The sequence below is a fragment of the Petaurus breviceps genome, unplaced genomic scaffold (assembly GCF_028583685.1).
Source record: "Petaurus breviceps papuanus isolate PSGF00001 unplaced genomic scaffold, PetGlider_PUasm1.0 38, whole genome shotgun sequence".
Lineage (NCBI taxonomy): Eukaryota > Metazoa > Chordata > Mammalia > Diprotodontia > Petauridae > Petaurus > Petaurus breviceps.
The window spans coordinates 64,279,373-64,299,842 of NW_027186304.1; the positions used below are offsets into that span (position 1 = coordinate 64,279,373).

The window sequence follows — 20,470 nt, forward strand, 5'->3', positions numbered from 1 at the left end:
AATCATGAACATTAGTGGTATTACATATGTTAACACATTTAAGTCTTTTAAGTTTGTAAGATTTTTCAGACATTTCCAATTTGATCTCAATTTCCAGAGACACAAATGTACAATTACTATAGTAACCACACCCATAAGCAAAGTTAGTTGACTTGCCAGAAATCAGTCAAGGAGGGTCTTGATTCAAGTTTCAGTCTTTTAGAAATGAACAATCTAGAAAAGATAACATGATAATGGAAGAAACATTATAGTGTATAATTATTATTAAAATATCATATTAGGCATTTCTAATCTACTTGTTTTCTCCTGTGTAGACAGCTGGGGCATTCTTCTGAATGATTATGAGTTTCATTAAGGAACTTATATACTGTTTCTTAGCTCAATTATCACAATGGCATCCTAGATATTCAAGAAAATGCTCTAAGAATTCTTAATAAAACTGCATCAATTGACTTCAGGGTATAAATTACTTAATACTGTACATACCTGATGCAGAATGCTGTGCTGTTTATGTATAGATTCCATAAATGGAAAAGCACCAAATAAGATCAGGAATACAGAAAGCCAATGAATCAAGGACTGCCTAGGTACTCCAGTTAAAATTGCTCTCAACACTTAAACTGTCCATTGACAGAACATATGTGAGAGAACAACTGGGAGAAGAACAGTCTTTCAAGTAGCGAAGAGGACAGAACGGAGGACAAAAAAAGAATCTGGGAAATAAATGAGAGAAATATTGAGTCTGTAGAGAGAATCTAGTACACCAAAGTTCAATTTTCATGGAAAAAACATCACAAAGTAGTCTCAAACTCTTTTTATAATATAAAAAGTACTTGGACTTCAAAGAATAGAAATAAAAATCTTCACATATATGAAAATTGTTTTTCTAAGGTCAGAAATTCTAGAAAAACTATTTTCCCCTTTAAAAATTAATACTCGGGGCTGCCAGGTAGCACAGCCAGTAAGAGCACTGGCCCCAGTGTCGGGATGACCTGGGGGATCCAGGCTCAGACACTTAGCATCCACCCAGAAACACCTGGCTGTGTAACCTCGAGCAAGTTACTTAACCCTAATTGCTTAAAAAAAAAAATTAATACTCTACTTGCTACTCACTGGTAGTGCCTTTCAAACTTTTGGTGGGTTGAACTTGGATCATGCATTTTGTTCTATGGTCAAGTCATGCCAAAGGAAGTACTCTTCTATCCTTACTATCCCAAGCTAGAAAGAACTAAACCTATGTACCCCAAAAGGCAGGAAACTCGAGCATCAAGTAAGCAAACCCATACAGATGAAAGGTTCAGCTTTCTCTTTAATATCTAAAATTGCTTTATTATTATTCTCTTTAGTATCTAAAACTGTATAGACAGAAGATTAGTGACCTACCTATGATGGCACCATAAAATGGTTCGACATTAGAAACTGATTATTTTATCTATGGAAAGGGCTTCAAAGCAGCTACTGCAACCCTCAGGACTATGAGGCTTTTCCATCTGACTCACAGCTGGAAGCTTCCCTATGTGCTATTTCTCCTTTTAGAATGTGAGCATCTTGACAGCAGGAACTGTCTTACTTTTCAATATGTATCCCACAGTGCTTTGAACATTGTTATTATTCACTTTTGTCTGACTTCTTAAGCCTATTCTGGGTTTTCTTGGCATAGATTCTGGAGTGGTTTGCCATTTTCTTCTCCAGATCATTTTACAAATGAGGAAACTGAGGCAAGCAGGGTTAACCGACTTGCCCAGGGTCATACAACTAGTTCCTGGGGCCGGATTGGAAGTCAGGAAGATGAGTCTTCCTGACTCCAGGCTCAGGACTCTATCTGGTGAGCCACCTAGCCGTCCAACTTTGTATAGACTAAGCACTTAATAAGTGCTATATTCATTCATTCATTCTAAGACCTCTCCCAGGTCTAAAACTTTGATCCTATGAGTCCTTCTCAATTGCTGTTCTAATTTCAATTTGAAAACCAAGCCAATACAGGGGGAACTTCAAATGCCATTACTATCACACCCTATGACACTGTATTCCTTCTATCGTATAGTAGTCTTTTAGACTTCAGTTTTTACATAGAGCTCCCCAGGAGTCAGATGTCAATCTCAGCTATGTGGCTTCAAGTAACAGAACACCACATGCTCCTAAGGCATGATAAGGTGTATGACATCACCAATAAGCTGGTGAGGCCCACGGTGAGAAAAAATGGACATTTTGTGCCACATTATGAACAAGGAATTTCTCAGAATCAGAATAGGAGATGTCACTTAAGAACAAGACAATCCATCTCTCCGCTCAGGTCAGGGCATTCTCTCTGGTCTAGAACACCCTGTTGTGCCTACGTGACCTCCCCGGCTTCCTTTAAGTACCAGCTAACATCTCATCTCCTACAGAAGCCTTCCCCAACCCTCTTAATGCCAGTGCGATCCCTCTGTTACTTATCTACTCTTTATGTCACACATAGCTTGCTTTGTACCTGTTTCTTTGTCCCCCGTTAGACTGTAAGCTTCTTGATGTAAGGGGTTGTGTTTGACCTCTTTTTGTATCCCCAATGCTTAACACTGAGCCTGGTACGTAGTAGGCGCTTAAGAATTTTTAAGTAATAAGCACTCTGATTTCCGAGTTGTAATTAAAGACTAGTATGCATAATATGTTGCATAATACTGAAGAAAGACAAAGCAAACAAGTTGCTTCATTAATTACGGGGAGGGCAGCATGAGAACGACCAGTCTTTTCAAGCTCTTTTTGAATCTACAGCGTTTAGCACAGGGCCTGGCACATAGTAGGCACTTAACACTGATTGTGCTGAGGGAGGGATGGGAAGTGGCCCAGACTGGTCAAAGACCCACGTCCCCTGACTATGAGAGACTGGAAGAAGAGACCATCCAACCCCGAACCCAATGCGCCCCGGCACCCGCCCGAACCGGAGGAGGTCCGGTACTCCACCGCCCCCGACCCCGCGAGACAGGAAGCCGGAGGCGTCCCGCCCCTCCCCCGTGGCCTTGAGACAGGAAGCGCCCCTCCCCCCGCCCCGGGATAAACAACGCAACCCGAGGTGGAGGGGGAAGGGAAGAGGACGCCACCAAACCCTGTAAGGAACCCGCCCTACCCCCTCCCCACATCTCCCAGTCAAGAAAGAAAGAAATGGAGGAAGACGCGGCAAGTCTTCACCTCCTTTACCTCATTCATCCGATACCGACCTCAGGCAGTCTGGCCGTGCAAGCTGCAGAGCTAAGCCAGCAGTTTTCTCCAGCCCTCTAATTAGGAACACGAGTTGCGTCGCCAGCCTGGACTGCGTTCGGTGGAACACCTTCCCCTCCTCTTCCCGCTCCCGCGTCCTCGGTCTGGAGAGGCACTTCCGGTCGGCGGGGTGGGCGCGCGCGCGCCGAACTTCACTGCCGCGGCTGTGATCTCCCGGGATTTCGTCCTTGTCTCGCCTCGGTGAGTGCGCGAGCTCCCGGCTGAGCGACCCTCGGGAAGCCTGACCCTCCCCAGCCCGGACCGCGCGCTGAGGTCTCGGCACGAGCCGTGAGGGAGGGCCTGACCCTCCCCCACACCCACTCCGCGAGGAGGGCTCTCACAAGCCGCCCTCACGCCCTCGGGGGCGGCCTCGGCACGCGCAGCCGGGGAGGCTCACCGCCGCCCCCGCATGTCGGGGGCCTGAGCCCCGCGGGCACCGCTGCGAGATGCTGTGCGGGAAGTGGAGCCTCGTGGCGGAAATGGTCCTGTTCATCGAAGACCTGGAGGAAGATTTAAAAATCGTCTGCCTCTGCTCGAGGGCGTTTGTGGAGTAAGTAGAAACGTGTCTTTCCTGTGCCGAAAAAATGCAGACGGAGCCACGCGTGGCCTCTGAGCTGATGCCAGTGGCAACTTTTTCCGCGTGGAGAACCCTTGCGGGCGCGGCCGGCATCCCGCCTTCCTTCCACGGGACTTGTAGCCCGTCCGGAGGCAGCCGCGCTCCCCGAGCTGTTTCCCGGGACTGCATTATTTTTTATTTTATGTAGCTGACCGAAATTAACCTGTGGAGCTTTAAAACGTAGTAGCTAAAGGTGATGTCTTTGAACGGGTAGTAATGTTGTTGTTCAGCCTTTTTCAGCGCGTCCAACTCTCCCTGACACGATTTGGGATTTTCTTGGTGAAGACAGTGATTTGCCATTTCCTTCTCCAGATCATTTTACAGATTCAGAAACTAGTCACACAGTTAACTAAGGGTCTGAGGCTGGATTTGAACTCAGGTCTTCCAAACTCCAAGTCTGACACTGTGTACTGCGCCCCCAACTCCCCCTAGCATTGTCTAGGGGAATCACAAATTAGGAAAATGGAAATGCAATATGAAATTACTCCGGTGTTTGGCACGTCCCGGATAAATGTAGTTTGGCTTTTAGAAATGGGAAACAAGGAGGCAGTGATGTCATGCCTTTAAATGAGAAAATAAATTATTTTTCAACTTGAAGATTTAAAAAATTGTTTTAATGCTAGACTTTTCAACGTGTGGTTTTAAATTGAGATATGTTAAGGCTCAAAAGATAATCGAATAAAAATTATACGAAGTGTTTATATGGTACTGTCAGTCATTTTTATGGAGGAGAGAACGTGATGCAGTAGAACATTTGCTGGATTTCTAACCACTTAGAGGTCAAGGCAATTCTTTTGCCGAACTTTGATGGATTACTCTATTCCCCACAGAGGTTGTTCCAAACCTTCTGTTCTCTCCTCTGGCTTCCCACACCTTCCATTCTCCCTACCCCCTCAACTGAGGACCTGGACTCTTTACTTCAAAAACTGAGGCCTTCTTTAGCTGTAAACCCTCTTCACCTTTGGTACACCTACCTAGATATCAAAGTGAATAGTGTGCCAGGCCTGTAGTCTGGAAGACTCATCATCCTTAGTTCAAATCTGACCTCAGACGCTGACTAGCTGTGTGACCCTGAGCAAGTCATTCATCCTCATTTTCTCACCTGTAAAATGAGCTGGAGGCACACTGCCAAGAAAGCCCCAAATATTGTCATGAACTGAACAACCCTCATCTTCCCTTTCCTTCGTTTTGAAACCTCTTGACAATCATCCCTACTCTCTTCTTTACTCCAGTCTTCTGGTGCTTCTCCTTCTCTGACCTTTCCTCCTCTTTTCTAGAAAATCATCTACCTCAAGGCTCTATTGGCTCCTCTTTTCTTCATTTTCTCTTTTTTGGTCATCTCAATTAACTCCTGTAGGTTTAATTATTCTCCCTGTAGGTCACTCCCAGATCTGCATATCCAGATTTAGTCTGCGTCCTGAGCTCCACTTATGCATTACTAGCTGCCTGTTAGAACTTAAAATGGGTTGTATTGGACGTATTTCAAAACAGAAATCATCTTCCTCCCAAAAACACTCCTTTTCTGTACTTGTCTGTTAGTATCACCATTCTTCCCGACTCCTAGATAGCATAATCTCATTGTTACCCTTGACTCTTTACTTTCTCTCACTACATAGATATAAATCAGTTGTCAAATCTTGCCTCTTCTTCCTCCACATATCTTAGTTCTGTTCCCTTCTCACTACTCACACAGCCAACACTTTAAGTTCAAGCTGTCATCATCTTTCTCCTGGACTTTTAAAGGCTTCTAACTTCCTTTTCTGTTCCTGATTTTCCTTAAGCACCCATCTAATCACATAGCTCCTATATTCAATCAAAAGTCATTGGTTCCCTATATTCTCCTTCCCACACTCTACATACAGTCCAGCCACATGAGACATTAAGTCTATGCTCTGTGACTGGAATGCATTATTTCAGCAGCTAGTGTGGCACTTGATAGTGCACTGGCCCTGGAGTCAAAAAGACTAGAGTTCAAATTTGATCTGAGATACCTACTAACTGTACAACCTGAGGCAAATCTGCCTCAGTTTCCTTAACTGTAAAATAGGAATAGTAATAGCACCAACCTCCCAGGGTTGTTGTGAAGGTCAAATAAAATAATATTTGCAAAGTGCTTAGCTCAATGCTTGGCATGTAAGTAGGTATTGTATAAATGCAAGCTGTTATTCCCTACTTACCTCTGTTTCATAGAATACTTCACCTCTAAGACAACCCAAACAACCTTTTGATTTCCACTCTTCCCTCCCTATCCTATGTTTTATTAGGGAGCTACCTGGTACAGTGGTGCAGTTAATAGAGCTTGTGGCTTAAAGTCAAGGAGACCTGAGTTCAAATGCTGCTTCAGACGTTTAACTAGCTTTGTGATCCTGTATATGTCACAACTTCTTACTAGCTTCAGTTTCCTCATCTGTAACATGAGGGTGAAGATAGCATTAATTTCACAGAATCGTTGGGAGGATTAAAAACGATAACATGTAAAGTTCATTGTAAACCTTTAAGTACTATTTTGTATTTCTATTGAATTATTTATATGTCCACAGAGGTGCATGTTATCTCCTTGATAGCAAGTACTTTAATTTTTTTTGTCTTTGTGTCCCTAAGACAGTGCTTGCCACTTGTAGGTACTTAATAAATTTGCTTGTTGATTAATTGCATTAGGGATAAAATGAGGTGAGTTTAAATTTTGTCTTTGCCACTTGAACAGTCTTTAGGCAAGTCTGGTTCTTAGTTCCTTATTTATACAACATGGATGACTGCACTGGACTTTAGTTCTAAATCTTAATCCAGTTTAAAGGAAAAAGAAACAAATTCCTAGAAGTCATAAACAAAGGATATAATTTTGTCTCAAATCACTACCTGTGATTTAGTAACTAAATCTTAATGAATTCCTTGAGGCTCATTCTGGCTAAATGACTTGCTCAGAGTAACAGAGCTAGTAATGAGTATCAGAGAAAGGCTTTGAACAGGAGCCTTCCTAATTCCATTCTGTCCACTGGGCATCTGTATCTCAGATCATACATCCAAAGAAATGGCTAATAATCCTTTCAAAAAACTCATGGCAACAAATGTTTGTTAAATACCTACTCTATATGCACCTGGTACAGTCTTAGTCCCAGCCCTCAGAGTACTTCTATTCTACTGGGAAAGTTAACTATTTTTTAAATTAGCATTCTTCATAGAGTCAAGCAAATGCAGAAAATTATCAGTTTAGGAAAGGTGTTATTCACGTCTCCTCACTGAGTGAATACAAATTTTTTTTTTTAATAAGCAGTTGGGGTTAAGTAACTTGCTCAAGGTTACAGACCAGATTTGATCCCAGGTCATCCCGACTCTGGGGCACCCCAAATGCAGATTTTTACCACATAGAATTTTATCAGTTTCATTTTCTGAGCTACCTCCATTACTAGCAACAGTTTCTGCTTCAATTGATGCTTTGTCTTTATTGTAAACAATGTTGACTTTGCTCAAAACATTCTTTAGAATTCTTTAGGAATTGCCTTGAGAGTCCGGTGATGACATCTATTTGAGTATCCTGGGGGTGGCAATTGTTTGTTTTGATTCAGCCAACATTGGCTGGAGATGGAAAGTCCTAAAAGGGAAAACAAAAAGTAGTTCAATTTGCCTGGAGAATAGAGTGGTTGAGGGTAAGTAATGTATAAGGAAAGATCAAGTTGGAACCAGATTCTGAAATACTTTAATTGACCAGCTAGAAATATGTATTTTTTGTTAAAGACAGTAGGAAATCACTAGAGATATTTGAATATGAAAGTAATATGGTTAGATGTGTGATTTCAAAATATCAATTTGGCAGTTGTGTAGACAATGACCTGGAGAAGGTAGAAATTAGAAACGGGGAGGTCATTTAGACTATATGCAAAGTAATATATCAGTTAGACTATGTGGAAGACCTTTACCAGGTGATACAGTCTTCTACAGATAAGCATAAGCAAAATCTTTTTTAAAATGTCTAGTTTCTTAATTTAAGCTACTTGCAGAAAAAGAATGTTATGTTTCTGCATAAGGAGAATTGTTAAAAACCACATTATGTTAGTGATCTGAATCCATTATTTAAATGACCTCATTAAAGTTGGTGTGAATTTCACAAAAGATTTTATAATCATTCATCCTCTTTGCTGAACTTTGTCAATATTTAACGGCTAGATATTTGCTATAGGCCAGTCCTGTTTAAGTCTTATGTGCTTGGTAAAGATGACTGATGGTAAATTTTGAAAAGTTGGGCAAGAAAATAAGCTAGAACTTATTCTATTCTGACCTGTTGTAAAAGATTCCTGAAAGTTCTAAAAGTCATTACATGAATATATTGTCTTGGGCATTACATAGTTAATGAGTAAAATAGTCATTTTAGAAGTTTCATCCCTGTTACTGTGTGTTGCCTTGGACAACCACTTTTCCATGGGCCTTAAGTTTCCCCATCTATAAAATTAAGGGGTTGGATTAAATGACACCAGTGTCGCTTCCCATTCTAAATCTGCACTCCATTATCTACCATGGATCATATTCAAATACAATTTCTGTATATAACTACTATGTGAAAGCAAGTCCTTATTAAATAGAATTACTGCTAAGGGAATAGGCACTTTAAAGTGGAATTAACCTAAATTTTGTAAGTTGAGACTTTAAAAAGTGATCTCGATATAAAACTGAACGTTAAAATTGTGTTCATTACAATAGGATATCTGTAGTGAAGACTTCTAGTTTCCAACATATTGTTGCTGTGCTGTTTTTACCAGATTATCTGCTTACTAAGGTAGATTTTGGAGTGAGATCTAAAGGAAAGTTGTGATTGAATATTATATTTTAAGTTTATGATTATAAAAATCTGCTCTGCCCTTGGGGTTGATTGAGATCACAATGGTTTTATGTGTTGGTACTAAAGGATGATAAAGGATCATAGAGCTAGAAGGTCCCTTAGATGTCCAACTGCCTCATTTTACAAATTAGGAAACTAAGGCTCGTCAAGGTTTAGTGGCATGTCCAGTCTTACACAGGTGACCCTTGAATCAAACCCAAGCCTTCAGAATACAAATCTATCCCTTTTTCTGCCACAGCTCTGATATTATTAAGACACCTCTAAAAAAGTAAAATAATTTGCATTTGGGACTGCCAGTCTGCAAACTGTCGATATTGGGAGGAAGAGGAAGAGATTTTAAAATAGAAATAATTACAAAAATTCTTTTGTTTTTAAAGACATGTTGATTTTTCTTAAAGCTATTTTGTTGAATTGTCAGGCAGTGAACATGTTTAAGTATTGTTTAAGACATTCAAAGTGTTTCATTTTGTTCAGACCTGTGATTTCTTTGGTGTAAGGAAACTCCCTCAACCTATGAAGATCAATACTACTATAATTTGTCATCTTTGAAAGTTATCTGGATGCATTAAGAGGTTGTCACTTAACAATCACGTTTTAAGTGACTTACTCTGCCAGTTTGCCTCTGAGACAGGACTTAGACCCAAGCTACCTATTAGTCTGAAATGAGTTTTCCTAAAGATTATTTTAAATTTTGAATAAATATTTTAAATTTTAAATAAATAAAATAAAAAAAGAAAACATTTATTTTTAACACCTTTTTTCCAATTCAGTTTAAATATTTTAATAATTGACTACATCATATTTGGAGCACTAAAACAAGTTATTTTCTGTACTCGAGGACCCCATCTGCTGTTTTATAGATGGTCTTTTGTAAATGTTTGGTTTTTGTCTGTGTGTGCTTGCTCCACTTGAATCTTTGTTTCACTATCTAAAGCAGTTTTGAAAATTCTTATTTGTTCATGTCCATGGGATAGTTAGAAGGGCTTTTTCCTTCACTCCTCCCCTCAGTATATATATTTAAATTCCTCTTGGGGCCATCTCCAGTTGTCCTACTCTATATCTGGTCAATGGACCAGAGGAGAAAGTGAGGCTGGTACTTTGTACAGCCCTCCTCACTTAAATCCAATTACTTGCAAGTCACGCCATCATCTTCCTAATATCATAGTCCTTTAAGAATGAAGGATAAACTGAAACCACACAATTTAAAATTCCTGCTAAATATTCTTACCAATTAAATAAAATTTTTACCTGTCCTTTTTGCTTAACTTTTTTTTACCTTGTTTCCATTCTTCTTAAACATCATCTGAAACTTATGTTTCCGCAGGGCATCACCATTCTTCTAGTTATCCAGGTTTATAACCTGGGCCAACTCTTCCTTGATCCAGCACTCTCACATCCCACATACACTTAGTTGCCAGGTTTGATAAATTCTTCCTCCTCAATCAGTATCAATGCCTTCCTGTCTCTCCACTCACACCACAACCACTCTTAATTCAGGTCCTCATTAATCCTAAATCTGATCTTTTCATTTTCCCCCTCAAGAAGCTTCAATAGCTCCCTGTTGCCTCTAAGGTACATGTTTGTCATGTTTAGTAGCCCTTCATGATCTGGCTTCATCATATCTTTCCAGATCTCTTGTACATTACTTCCCTATAGGAACTTCATTTTTCTAGCCAAATTTCTCTGCTTGTTCTTTCTTACAGGATGCATGATCCATTGCCATTTGCTACTGTTTAGAAAATAGCAAAGTAGGTCAGTGGAAGAAAATTGATAAGCAAGATTCTGTTACACTCAAACTCAGCAACTCAGTGTTCATTAAGGCTGAGCATATAAACCACTTGAGGGCTTTATATTTTACAAGAAAAGTTGGGGAAACAAAATCAGTTGGAGGAGAGGGGTGAGGGGTATTAGGTTTAGACCAGCATTTTCTACTATATATTCCACTGATATAGTACACAGCATACAATCCAAATTGATATTTGATTCTATTAAAGTCACATAATGGATATAGCTAAATTTCCTAACTATGGCTAGGGGAGACAATTTTTAGACAAAGGATAGAGGAAATCATACAAAGTAAAACATAATTTTGATTAAATTCAGTTGAAGAACTTTTGCATGAACAAAATCAGTGTAGCAGGTATTAAAAGGGAAACTGTAGGAGGGTGGGTAAAATCTTAGCCTCAAATTCATCTTGAAAGCAAGTATTTCTCTGAATTTATAGTTTCAATTATTTGTACAATAGTTAACATGGCTTTGTTTATCTTGTTTTACAGGGATCGAAAATTGTACTACTTAGGATTAAAAGGATTCTATGTTAAAGGAAATGATGCCAGTAATACAGGTATATACCTTTACTTTTTTCAAATTAACTATAATTCAGCATTTTTATTCACATGTTATTTTAACACCTACTGTGTGGTATTTTTCTGTGAATATGTAAATTTTTCTGCAAATCAGAAAGTGCTTTACATAATGACTTTCCTGGGAAGTGTCCCAGAAACAAATGAATTATTTTTTTGGTTTTCTTTTTTTGTTGTTATTTTTGCCCCTTAAAACCACAATGTAGACTGCAGTTATCCTCTTTTGCCACTAGATGGGGATTTTGGTAAAGCAAAATTACCACCTATTGGAAATTGGAAGGAATATGGGAAATTAACAAATGAGTACATTAACGGTATTGAAAATGAAATATGTAGGTGCTTTTTGGTACTGAATTATGAACAGATTAGCCACATGTGAGTTTGTAAAAAATTGAATATGCCAGTACTACCTTTCAGGTTGATGCTATTTTATAGTATGTTCCTAGTTCATTAATTAAGATAACATATATATAAGAATAGATGTGTGTGTATATATATATATATATATATATATATATATATGTACATGTGACTGTGTACATACATAGGTTTGTATGTATACGCTATATGTAAGGTAATGGAGGGCCATGGACTAAGGAAGACTAGTTCAACTTTCCAGTAGAATCAAAGACTTCAATATTTCAGCCTCAGATGCCTTTCTTAGGGACACTGGGGAGTTCCCTACACAGATAAAATGGTAGATCAGAACTTCTGAAAAATATTTATATTTGTAATATAATTTGAATAGGGATTGCATTCTGCATCTGTGGAGAATATATGTGAAAAAGTTAAAATTCTTTGTATATACCACTAGAATAAATCCCTAAGAATTATTTGAAATAACTATGCCATCAGCTGGAATCATCGTAACAAAATTTAATTTGTATGTAGAAGCACACCAATTTCAGAAAACTACTTTTACTTTATCTCTCAATTTAACTTATTGGCATAATATTTTTGTTTCTTTATGACATTTCTAAATCTTTCAGTGCAATGAAACATAATATCAAGCTTCAGAGTTGTCATTTTATATTTGTCTAGACTTAAACTATATGAACTTGAAGCCAAAATTGTTGACTGTCAACAATATATAATACAGCCTATTAGGAGAGAGCATTGGAATTGAATTCAGAGACCTCCCTCAGTTTTAATACTGCATAAGACACCAGTTCTGTGACACTAAGGAAGTTGCTTAACTTTTCTCACCTTCAGTTTTCTCATCTATAAAATGGAGATAATAGCACCTACCTCACAGGGTTGTTTTAACTTTGAAAATAAATGTAAACCTCTTTGAAAACCTTAAAAAGCTTTGTAAACGTTAACTTATTAAACATATTTGAGAGTCTGTTGTTTTATCCTGACAGTGTCATTACAACTGCTGATGTCTATTGTGTTATCAGTATGTCAGTTAATGTTCTTTTTTCTTTTTAATTATGTGAAGTACCTTGGATTATTAATCATAAAAATAGCATTAAAATGCAGTGAGGTATTTTGTAATAAATAGAAATTGGTTGTTCCTAGAGATTTGAGTAGTTTAAGTGACCTTAGAAATAGTCTCATCCAACACTCATTTGTACATAAGGAAAGAGATTGTGACTTCTCCAAAGTCACACCAAGAGTGACAGAGACAATTTAAAACCTATGTCTCCTGGCATCCAAAGTCATAGAACTATGTTATTTCAATACACTGAACTATATTTTCGTATTCTTATTTCTCTAGATTTATTCATAAAAGCACATATTCTCCTGGGAATGGAGTTGATAACTTTATAACTTTTAAAAAATTCTGTGAGCAAAATTCAAGTTGCCAATGTGGTCAGATCAGAGGCAGGGAATGTGACCTGAAAAGTATTCATATCAGTGCATGCAACTAAGTGTTTATTTATTTTACCCATAAACTTAAAAAAAAAATCCTATCTGTAGAACAAGTCACAGAAGAGAGGGAACATAATTCCCATGGGACCATAGGATCGGAGAATGATGGTGCTTTGAGGTCAGATGAAATTGAACTAGATTCAGAAGCTGAACTTATGAGAAGTATGGGACTACCCCTTCAGTTTGGAGGCCTGTCTGCTCACAAGAATTTTGAGGTAAATATTAGATTATTTATTTTCTTACCTTCTAGTCACAAATTGTGAGGCACAAAATATAGAGGATTGGTGAATTTTTCCCAAGTCTTTTTAGCTCAGTCAGTAAACATTTATTAAGTGCCTACTTTGTGTGCCAGGCAAAGACAAGACAGTTCATACCCTCAAGGAACTTAAAACTTAATGGAGAAGACAGCATACAAAAGGAAGCTGGGGTACTAAGAGATGGGGACATGATGGAGAAGTCCAAAGAAATGCAGGTGGCTGGGAAATGTAGAAATAGTTGTCCTTTCTTAGAGGCAGGTTCTCAGAGGAACTCTACTCTCCAGTCAAAGGGAGAACCACAGGAGCAGAGGGTACTGATGAAGTGAGTTCCAGTGCTGAAATAATCTTCCAGGGGAAAGGGATTGTTTTATTTATTTTTCTTAAAATGTTTGTAGTTTTATGTAAATTAAGCCCATAAGTAATTAACAATGATTTTTTAAAATATAGACTGTCTCATGATTTCTGAAAAGAAACATGTTAAAATTGTCATAATGAAATTGATGTTTTCACTGATATTTAGGTGTCCATGAATTCCAGAAATAAAAAAACTAAATTTAAAAAGAAGAAGAAAAAATCTCAAAAGAAATACTCAGATGAAATTCTGCAAGAATCATGGAAAGAGGTTTATGAAGATGATGACCACTTAATGTCTGATGATCCATCTTTAGCCTTTCAGGAATATGAGACCAGAACATGTGAACTTCAGAATGGGAAAGAAGTAGAAACTGGAAATTTATCTACTGAAAATGTATTCCCTCCAAAATTAGAAATTACAGAGAAATGGCAGAAGTATTGGAGTGAGTATGGAGAAGGATTGTTATGGCAGAGCTGGCAAGAAAAACATCCAGGTGAAATATTGTCTACTGACCCTTGGAATTCTCCTGAGACAAAGGAAAGATGGGAACAACATTATAGTCATGTTTACTGGTATTATTTGGAACAGTTTCAATATTGGGAAGGTCAAGGGTGGACTTTTGATTCTTCACAGACTTATGATGCAAATAATTGTGTGTCTAAAATAGAAATGGTTGGGAAAGATGATAGTAGCATTACAAAGGGGTCGTTGTTGGACTTAGTTTCCATAACTAAAAGTGGGGAGAAAGTTTATGAAGGAAGTACAAATGATGAGCATCATGAGGAAATACTTGATGGAATTAGCAACATAAATCTGAATTCAGTAGAAGTAGAGAATGATGGCTTAAACTCGACTGTACTTTGTGGCGATTATCAATGTCCCGGTGAAGTTAACAGCGAGCAAGAATGCACTCTGTCCAATGAAACTGAGCCATGTGATGGAGCAACCAAGAAAAGGAGTTTGTCAGAAAATAGAAGTAACAACCAAGCAGGTAAGTGGATAAATAGATTAGTCTAATGAACCTATGTAACATAAGAATTGACTGAAAATATCATGTGATTTTAAAATGATGACTAGTAATCTTACTCAGTAACAGTGTGAGCCTTTTTGAAACATTTCATTGTTGCATTATTCTTTCTTAAATGAAAACAGTTTGTATCTGTTTCCTATTGCTACTTTCATGACCTTTAAAAAATAAATATTGGTATTCCTTTGAAGGTCCAGTGTGCAGTAACCTAGAAATTGTGGAATTCACCTATATCAGTATTGTATCTCATTGTCAGGAGTCATAGTATAGAGACCTAGCCTTGAAGTCTGAAAGACCTGGTTGATTTACCAATAATCTCTTACCAACCAAATATAATAGCCTTTTGTTGGTCATCCTTGACTTCACAGTAGCATGTTACGCTGAACAACTTCTCAAGGATACTCTTTCTTCTCTAGGTTTTTATGACACTGCTTTCCAGTTCTCCTGTCTAACTGTTCCTTCTCAGTCTCCTTTGGTTAGTCAGTATTTCTTCATCTCTTGTCACTGACACTTCACTGTGGCTGTCCCCTAACACTCTTCTGTGACTTCTTCATTGTTTACGATCTCGCTTTGTGGTCTCATCCACCACTGTTAGATCAATTATCATTTCTATGCACATGATTTCCAAATCTTTATTTTGACCTAGTCTTATTTCAGAGTTTTAGTCCTGTATCAGCAGCTGCCTTTTGGACATCTCAAACTTATACCATAAGCCACTTCAAACTTAATGTGTCCAAAACAGAACTTAAAATCTCTTCCTCTAGGACCTCTCTTCTTCCCTATCACCGTCAGGACTCCACCATCCTCCAGGCTCAAAATCCTGATGTCATCTTTGACTCTTGATCTCACTCATTCCATCTATTCAGTCCATTGCCAAATCTTTTTGTTTCTACTTTCATAACATCTCTTATATGCCCTTTTTTTTCCATTCATATAGCCACCATCATAGTTCAGGCCCTCAAAACCTCTCACCTGGACATATTGCAGTTGCTTTCTAACTAATTTCCTTGCCTTAAGTCTCTTGTGGCATATCATCCACTCTATTATTAAGGTGGTTTTTCTAAAGCATCTGAAGTCAGAGGTTCAAAGAAAATCTCATGACATAGTCCATCCCACTGCAGCTACAGACAGCCTTAGTAACCCTAACCTATTGTTGATGTCTCAGATGCTTAGACTATATTAATAAAAAGTGCATTCATATAGTTATGACAAAGAGGAATGATTTACTGGAGCCACTTACCCAGTAGTAGGGTATGTCCTTTGAGTTATTCATTGATACACCCAACCACCAGAGGCAAAGCAACAGGAAAATGTTTTAAAAGTCTCATCATAGGTGTTTAACAGGTAGTTTTTTGTTTTTTGAAATGCTAATTAACAGATAAAGTTATAATTTTTTTATCTTGTTAACATAAAATGAAATAAGCACTCCAGTAATATTCAGCTTCCAGCAAATTATCATAATGTGGATATATTATATACTTGGTTACATGACTTAGAAAACATGATGTTTTATATAATACTTATGCAAAGAGAATTTTTTTTTTCTGATACCTATATCATAATACTTTAGCATTTCAGAAGATCCTTGATTTCATTAGTAACTGCTGTTCCTTTGACCATTGTAGTGATTACATACTTCAGTTGACAACCTTTATGTTAAAAAAAAATTCAATCCTTTGACCACAACTCTAGTGATGAGCTTGTCCAGAATTGGCTAGCCTGCCTCTTAGATAGCATTAAGTGACAACCCTATATAGCTCGGTCAGTTGGGTGGAATTTACAAGGCCTTATGCTTAGTTGATACAATTTTTGAGACCCCAGGATCACCTCCTTACTAGGAGGAGCTATTCAAGTAAAATTTTAGGGTAGAAAGATAATAACATCTCATTATAAAAATATCATTTAAAAATGAATGATTATGAGTAACTGAGTTCAAATCCTAGCTCATCAGCTTACCTCTTGTGTGACCTTGGGCAACTCACTTTAAGTCTGTGTGCCACAGGTATGAGGAAGTTGGACTAGTTAGGTATCCTCTAAGATCGCTTTCACATCTCTCAATATATTACCTGCTAACAATGCCCTAATCTGATATTAAAAATGATTCAGAACCCAAAGTGATAGCTTTTGTGTTCGATGTTCTTTGTTATTGATAATAAGATTTCAGTAATTCATACAGGAGAAAAAAGGACTGACATCTTGGAAGATCTTAAAAGGGTAGCCTCTTAATTTTTAGCCATGAGTATTAATTTCAAAATACTTGCCACTGAAACAGCTTGTAAACCATTTTATATCAGGAGAAATGTTCTTGATTCAAGATACTTATACATAAAACAAATTAGCAGCCTCTTCACCTATGAATGAGTATTTTCTAAAGAGTTCATGATTACCCCTAGTGCCATTAGCAAGATGAAGGAAACCCAGTAGGAATAGGGAAAAGAATAATTTAGAATAGGGGGAAGAGAGGAAGGATATTCATGTCATAAAGATTGACATCATTTCCCACTCTTAGCTGATGACATCAGTAAGATAAAGAATTCCTAAAACATCTGAATTCCCTTTGAATATTATTCTGATGTACCATGATCTTTGCTCCCTGACTCTGCTCGCATAATGAACCCAGAGATGTTACTCATCTGACCTTGCCTTTTTGTGGTTCCCAGGCTGCCTGGTCCTTGGGCAGCACTGAGCTGTGGAAGAACCTGGGCTCTGATCCCACTTCTGCTCCTTCCTCTTTGTGTGACTGTGGACAAGTCACATCACTTCTGTGAACCTTATCTTCCATTGGTAAAATAAAATGATGGTATTTGTTTGTCTTTAAGGCTACTGCCAGCTCTAAAGTATAAACTTGAATATTTCTGAGAGTTCTTCCTGGTACTTACTAAACTTTTTGACTGATCAGTGAATTACTGAAGGAATCATTTACATCAGGTCTGGAAGTTCTAGACAGTCACCACCTCTTCCTCATTTCTCTCTGTGCCTTTGTAATAGAAATTTTTCTCAATCTAAATTTACAGTCTTCTTAAACTATTAAAAAAGATTTATCCCAGCCAGGTGTTACAGTGGATAGAGCACCGAGCCTACTGTCAGGATGATCTGAGTTCAAATCCAATCTTAGATACTCATTGGGTGACGTTAGGCAAGTTACTTAATCTCTGTGTGCCTCAGTTTCTTCATCTGTCAAATAGAGATAGTGATAGTATCTACCTCTTAGGGTTGTTATACGATAATATTTGTAAAACACTTAGCACAGTACCTGGTATATAGTGGGTATCTCAATAATTCCTTCCTTCCTGGTATTTCACATTAGATTGGCCTTCCTTGGTTATCTGGCATGCCATTCTCTCCTGCTTTGGTTAATAGGGATATGACCTGTGGTTTTACTAGTATAAAGCAGTGCTTTTTAAACTGTGGGTTGCAATTCCATATGGGGTTACAAAAAGTTTGGCTGCAATAAAAGGTTTCTGAATATGCAAGGATTCAGAAACAACTCCATAATGAATCTGAGGTGTTTCTGGCTGTTCTTGCCCCTGTTGCATTATGCAGCTTCACTGCCACCTTTTTTCTGAACACAAAACATGTACACTTTGCATTGTGCATACCCTCAGGTCGTGAAACACCAACCGAACAAGAAAAGGGGTCACCAAGGGCTCCAGAGTGGAAAAAGTTTTAAGAAGCCCTAGTATAGAGAACCATCCTCAGGAAATTCCCTCCACCTGACCTACAGTAGATAGGTCTCTGCAACTTTCAGCCTTAGGAATTTGTCTGGGGCACTGAAATGAAGTGACTTGTAAGAAAAACCCTGAAACATTTAGATTGAGAGGAATTGTCAGAATAAAGGCTGAAAAATCTGCCATCTCTGTCTAGATTCACAGGAGACTTCTGGAACAAATACAAACAAAGAACTATCATACAGCAACAGTAAGGATGGAGATGAGAGTGAGGAGGAACCACCTGAATATAAACCAGCTAAACTGAAGAGGAGGTAAATCTTTTCACCAGAAAATATTTCCATAATAACTGTCAATCAGGAAAAACATTTAATAAATACCACTGTGAATCTAGCACTTTACTGGTCCTTGTGGAGAAGATTTTTAAAAAGCTATAGTCCCTATTTTAAAGATTTATATTGTCAGTAGGAAGATAAAAATCTATCTTCTTAAAGGAACCTTAGAGAAAGTTCAATTCTCTTTGTACTCTCTCATTTTAGAGATGAAGTGTTATATTTTTAATTATTTTTGGATAAAATTCATAAAATGAAATGTAGCTTCAAATATTACCTGGTTGAATCTACATATTTTATATGTAAGGAACTAAAGTCCAGGGAGATTGTAATTTGGCCAAAGACATATATACTGTTTTATGCTTGTCTGTATAATGAAGAGTTCAAAGATAATATAATTTATCCATTGAATATTTAAGTTCTGTTATCTAGAGCACTGTAGTAAATTCAAGGAGGGATACAAAGCCTAGATAACACACAGTCTTTACTTTCACAAAGCTTATAATCTAGCAGAGTGTTAAAACAGACATAGAACTGTCTGTAATATAAAATATTGTACAAACACATTAGAGAAAGAATTATAAAACAAGTGCTATACAATTTTAATGGGGAAAAATAGGTATTGCTTTGAAGTATTATGTTTCGTATTGGTAACTTCCATTAGAAAATTGGGTGAACGGGCAGCTAGGTGACACAGTGAGTAAGAGCGCCAGCCCCGGAGTTGGGAGGACCCAGGATCGGTTCTGGCCTCAGATACTTAACACCTACACAAAAAAACTGGCCATGTAACCTTGGGCAAGTTACTTAACCCCAATTGCTTAAAAAAAAAAAAAGAAAAGAAAATTGGGTGAAATCTAGTGAAATAAAGAACACTGTATTCTCAGTATAGCCTCTGTAACCTTTGTATATATCCAGATATAAGTATTTTAAGTGATTTGTAAAGTCCTAATAAGAGAACCATATCCTTTTCCTGGTTATTTAAATTATAGTGGATTTTTATAGAAAAGCTACAAGTATATTGATGTATGTACATTCTACTGTTCTACCAGTTTATGTTTTTATTATTTCAAACTATTGAAAATAATGATGGTCTGTGGAGATAATGGAGCTTGTTGATCAGTGTTAAAGGAATCTGTTTCTCTTTTTGTATTTGTAGCCATGAACTAGATATTGATGAAAATCCAGTTGTGGACTTTGATGACAATGGCTCTCTCTTGGGATTCCAGCATGGCTCAGGGCAAAAGTAATTTTTTTTTTATTCCTGATTTCTGTATTCTAAATTTTAGAGTTTTCTATCCATATTTGGTTGGTCGGTATGAATGTATTTTCTTATATTTTAGACCTTGCAATTTAAACAAGGAATCCATTTAGTGAAAATTGCAATAGATCTGAGACCCTCTTCTAAACAGGTTATAATTCTTTTCCTTGTGTAATTGTAATTTTGTAAGGTAATCTTATGGATTATCATAAGAAAGTAATGTATTAGAAAATTGAAAAATTCTCTTGACCTTGGATCTGTTCGGCTAACCCAGTATGACAATGTGGACCCTTTTATGCATTAACATATTCTTGTATCCAGATAGGAACTTCCAGGTAGTTAAAGTTTTATTTTGCCAGTAATTTTTTTCCCTTTTTCTGGCTCTACAGCAGCTATGCTAAAAGGAAACCACTTTAACACTATCATGAGCAGAGCTTAGACCTTCTTGAAATGGCCATTTCATGGTCTGTGGGGGGCGAGGGGGAAAGAAAGTAGGAAAAAGAAAGCAAAACTGCAGTCTTTGTGCTCAAATAAAGTGATAATAGACCATTTATATGATGCTTTGAGGCTACTAGTTTCTATGCTGAAAACATTCTCTTTGACACAAGAATTCCATTATAGGGAATATATACTTTAAGAAGAACCTTTTTTAAA

The 20,470-nt window shown here is 37.6% G+C and overlaps 2 protein-coding genes across 6 annotated transcripts in view; one reads left to right on the forward strand and one right to left on the reverse strand.

The window, feature by feature from the left end:
* The window catches only part of TMEM68 (transmembrane protein 68), a 34,869-nt gene extending 31,538 nt beyond the window's left edge, over nucleotides 1–3,331 (reverse strand). For 2 of the 5 annotated variants that reach the window (XR_011170659.1, XM_069099947.1), the window contains exons 1-3: nucleotides 3,195–3,331; nucleotides 487–713; nucleotides 157–213 (exon numbers count right to left, since the gene is read on the reverse strand). The gene's annotated coding sequence lies outside the window, so the exon portion shown is untranslated. Of the gene's footprint in view, nucleotides 1–156; nucleotides 214–486; nucleotides 714–3,174 lie in introns of all 5 variants that reach the window. The other 3 variants (XM_069099948.1, XM_069099949.1, XM_069099950.1) reach the window with 3 other exon arrangements.
* Nucleotides 3,332–3,343: 12 nt separating this feature from the next.
* The window catches only part of TGS1 (trimethylguanosine synthase 1), a 58,103-nt gene continuing 40,976 nt past the window's right edge, over nucleotides 3,344–20,470 (forward strand). The window contains exons 1-6 of the mRNA XM_069099946.1: nucleotides 3,344–3,784; nucleotides 10,958–11,025; nucleotides 12,968–13,134; nucleotides 13,697–14,522; nucleotides 18,423–18,540; nucleotides 19,715–19,801. Of these exons, the coding sequence (XP_068956047.1) occupies nucleotides 3,681–3,784; nucleotides 10,958–11,025; nucleotides 12,968–13,134; nucleotides 13,697–14,522; nucleotides 18,423–18,540; nucleotides 19,715–19,801 (1,370 nt within the window). The 5' untranslated portion in view covers nucleotides 3,344–3,680. The remainder of the gene's footprint in view (nucleotides 3,785–10,957; nucleotides 11,026–12,967; nucleotides 13,135–13,696; nucleotides 14,523–18,422; nucleotides 18,541–19,714; nucleotides 19,802–20,470) is intronic.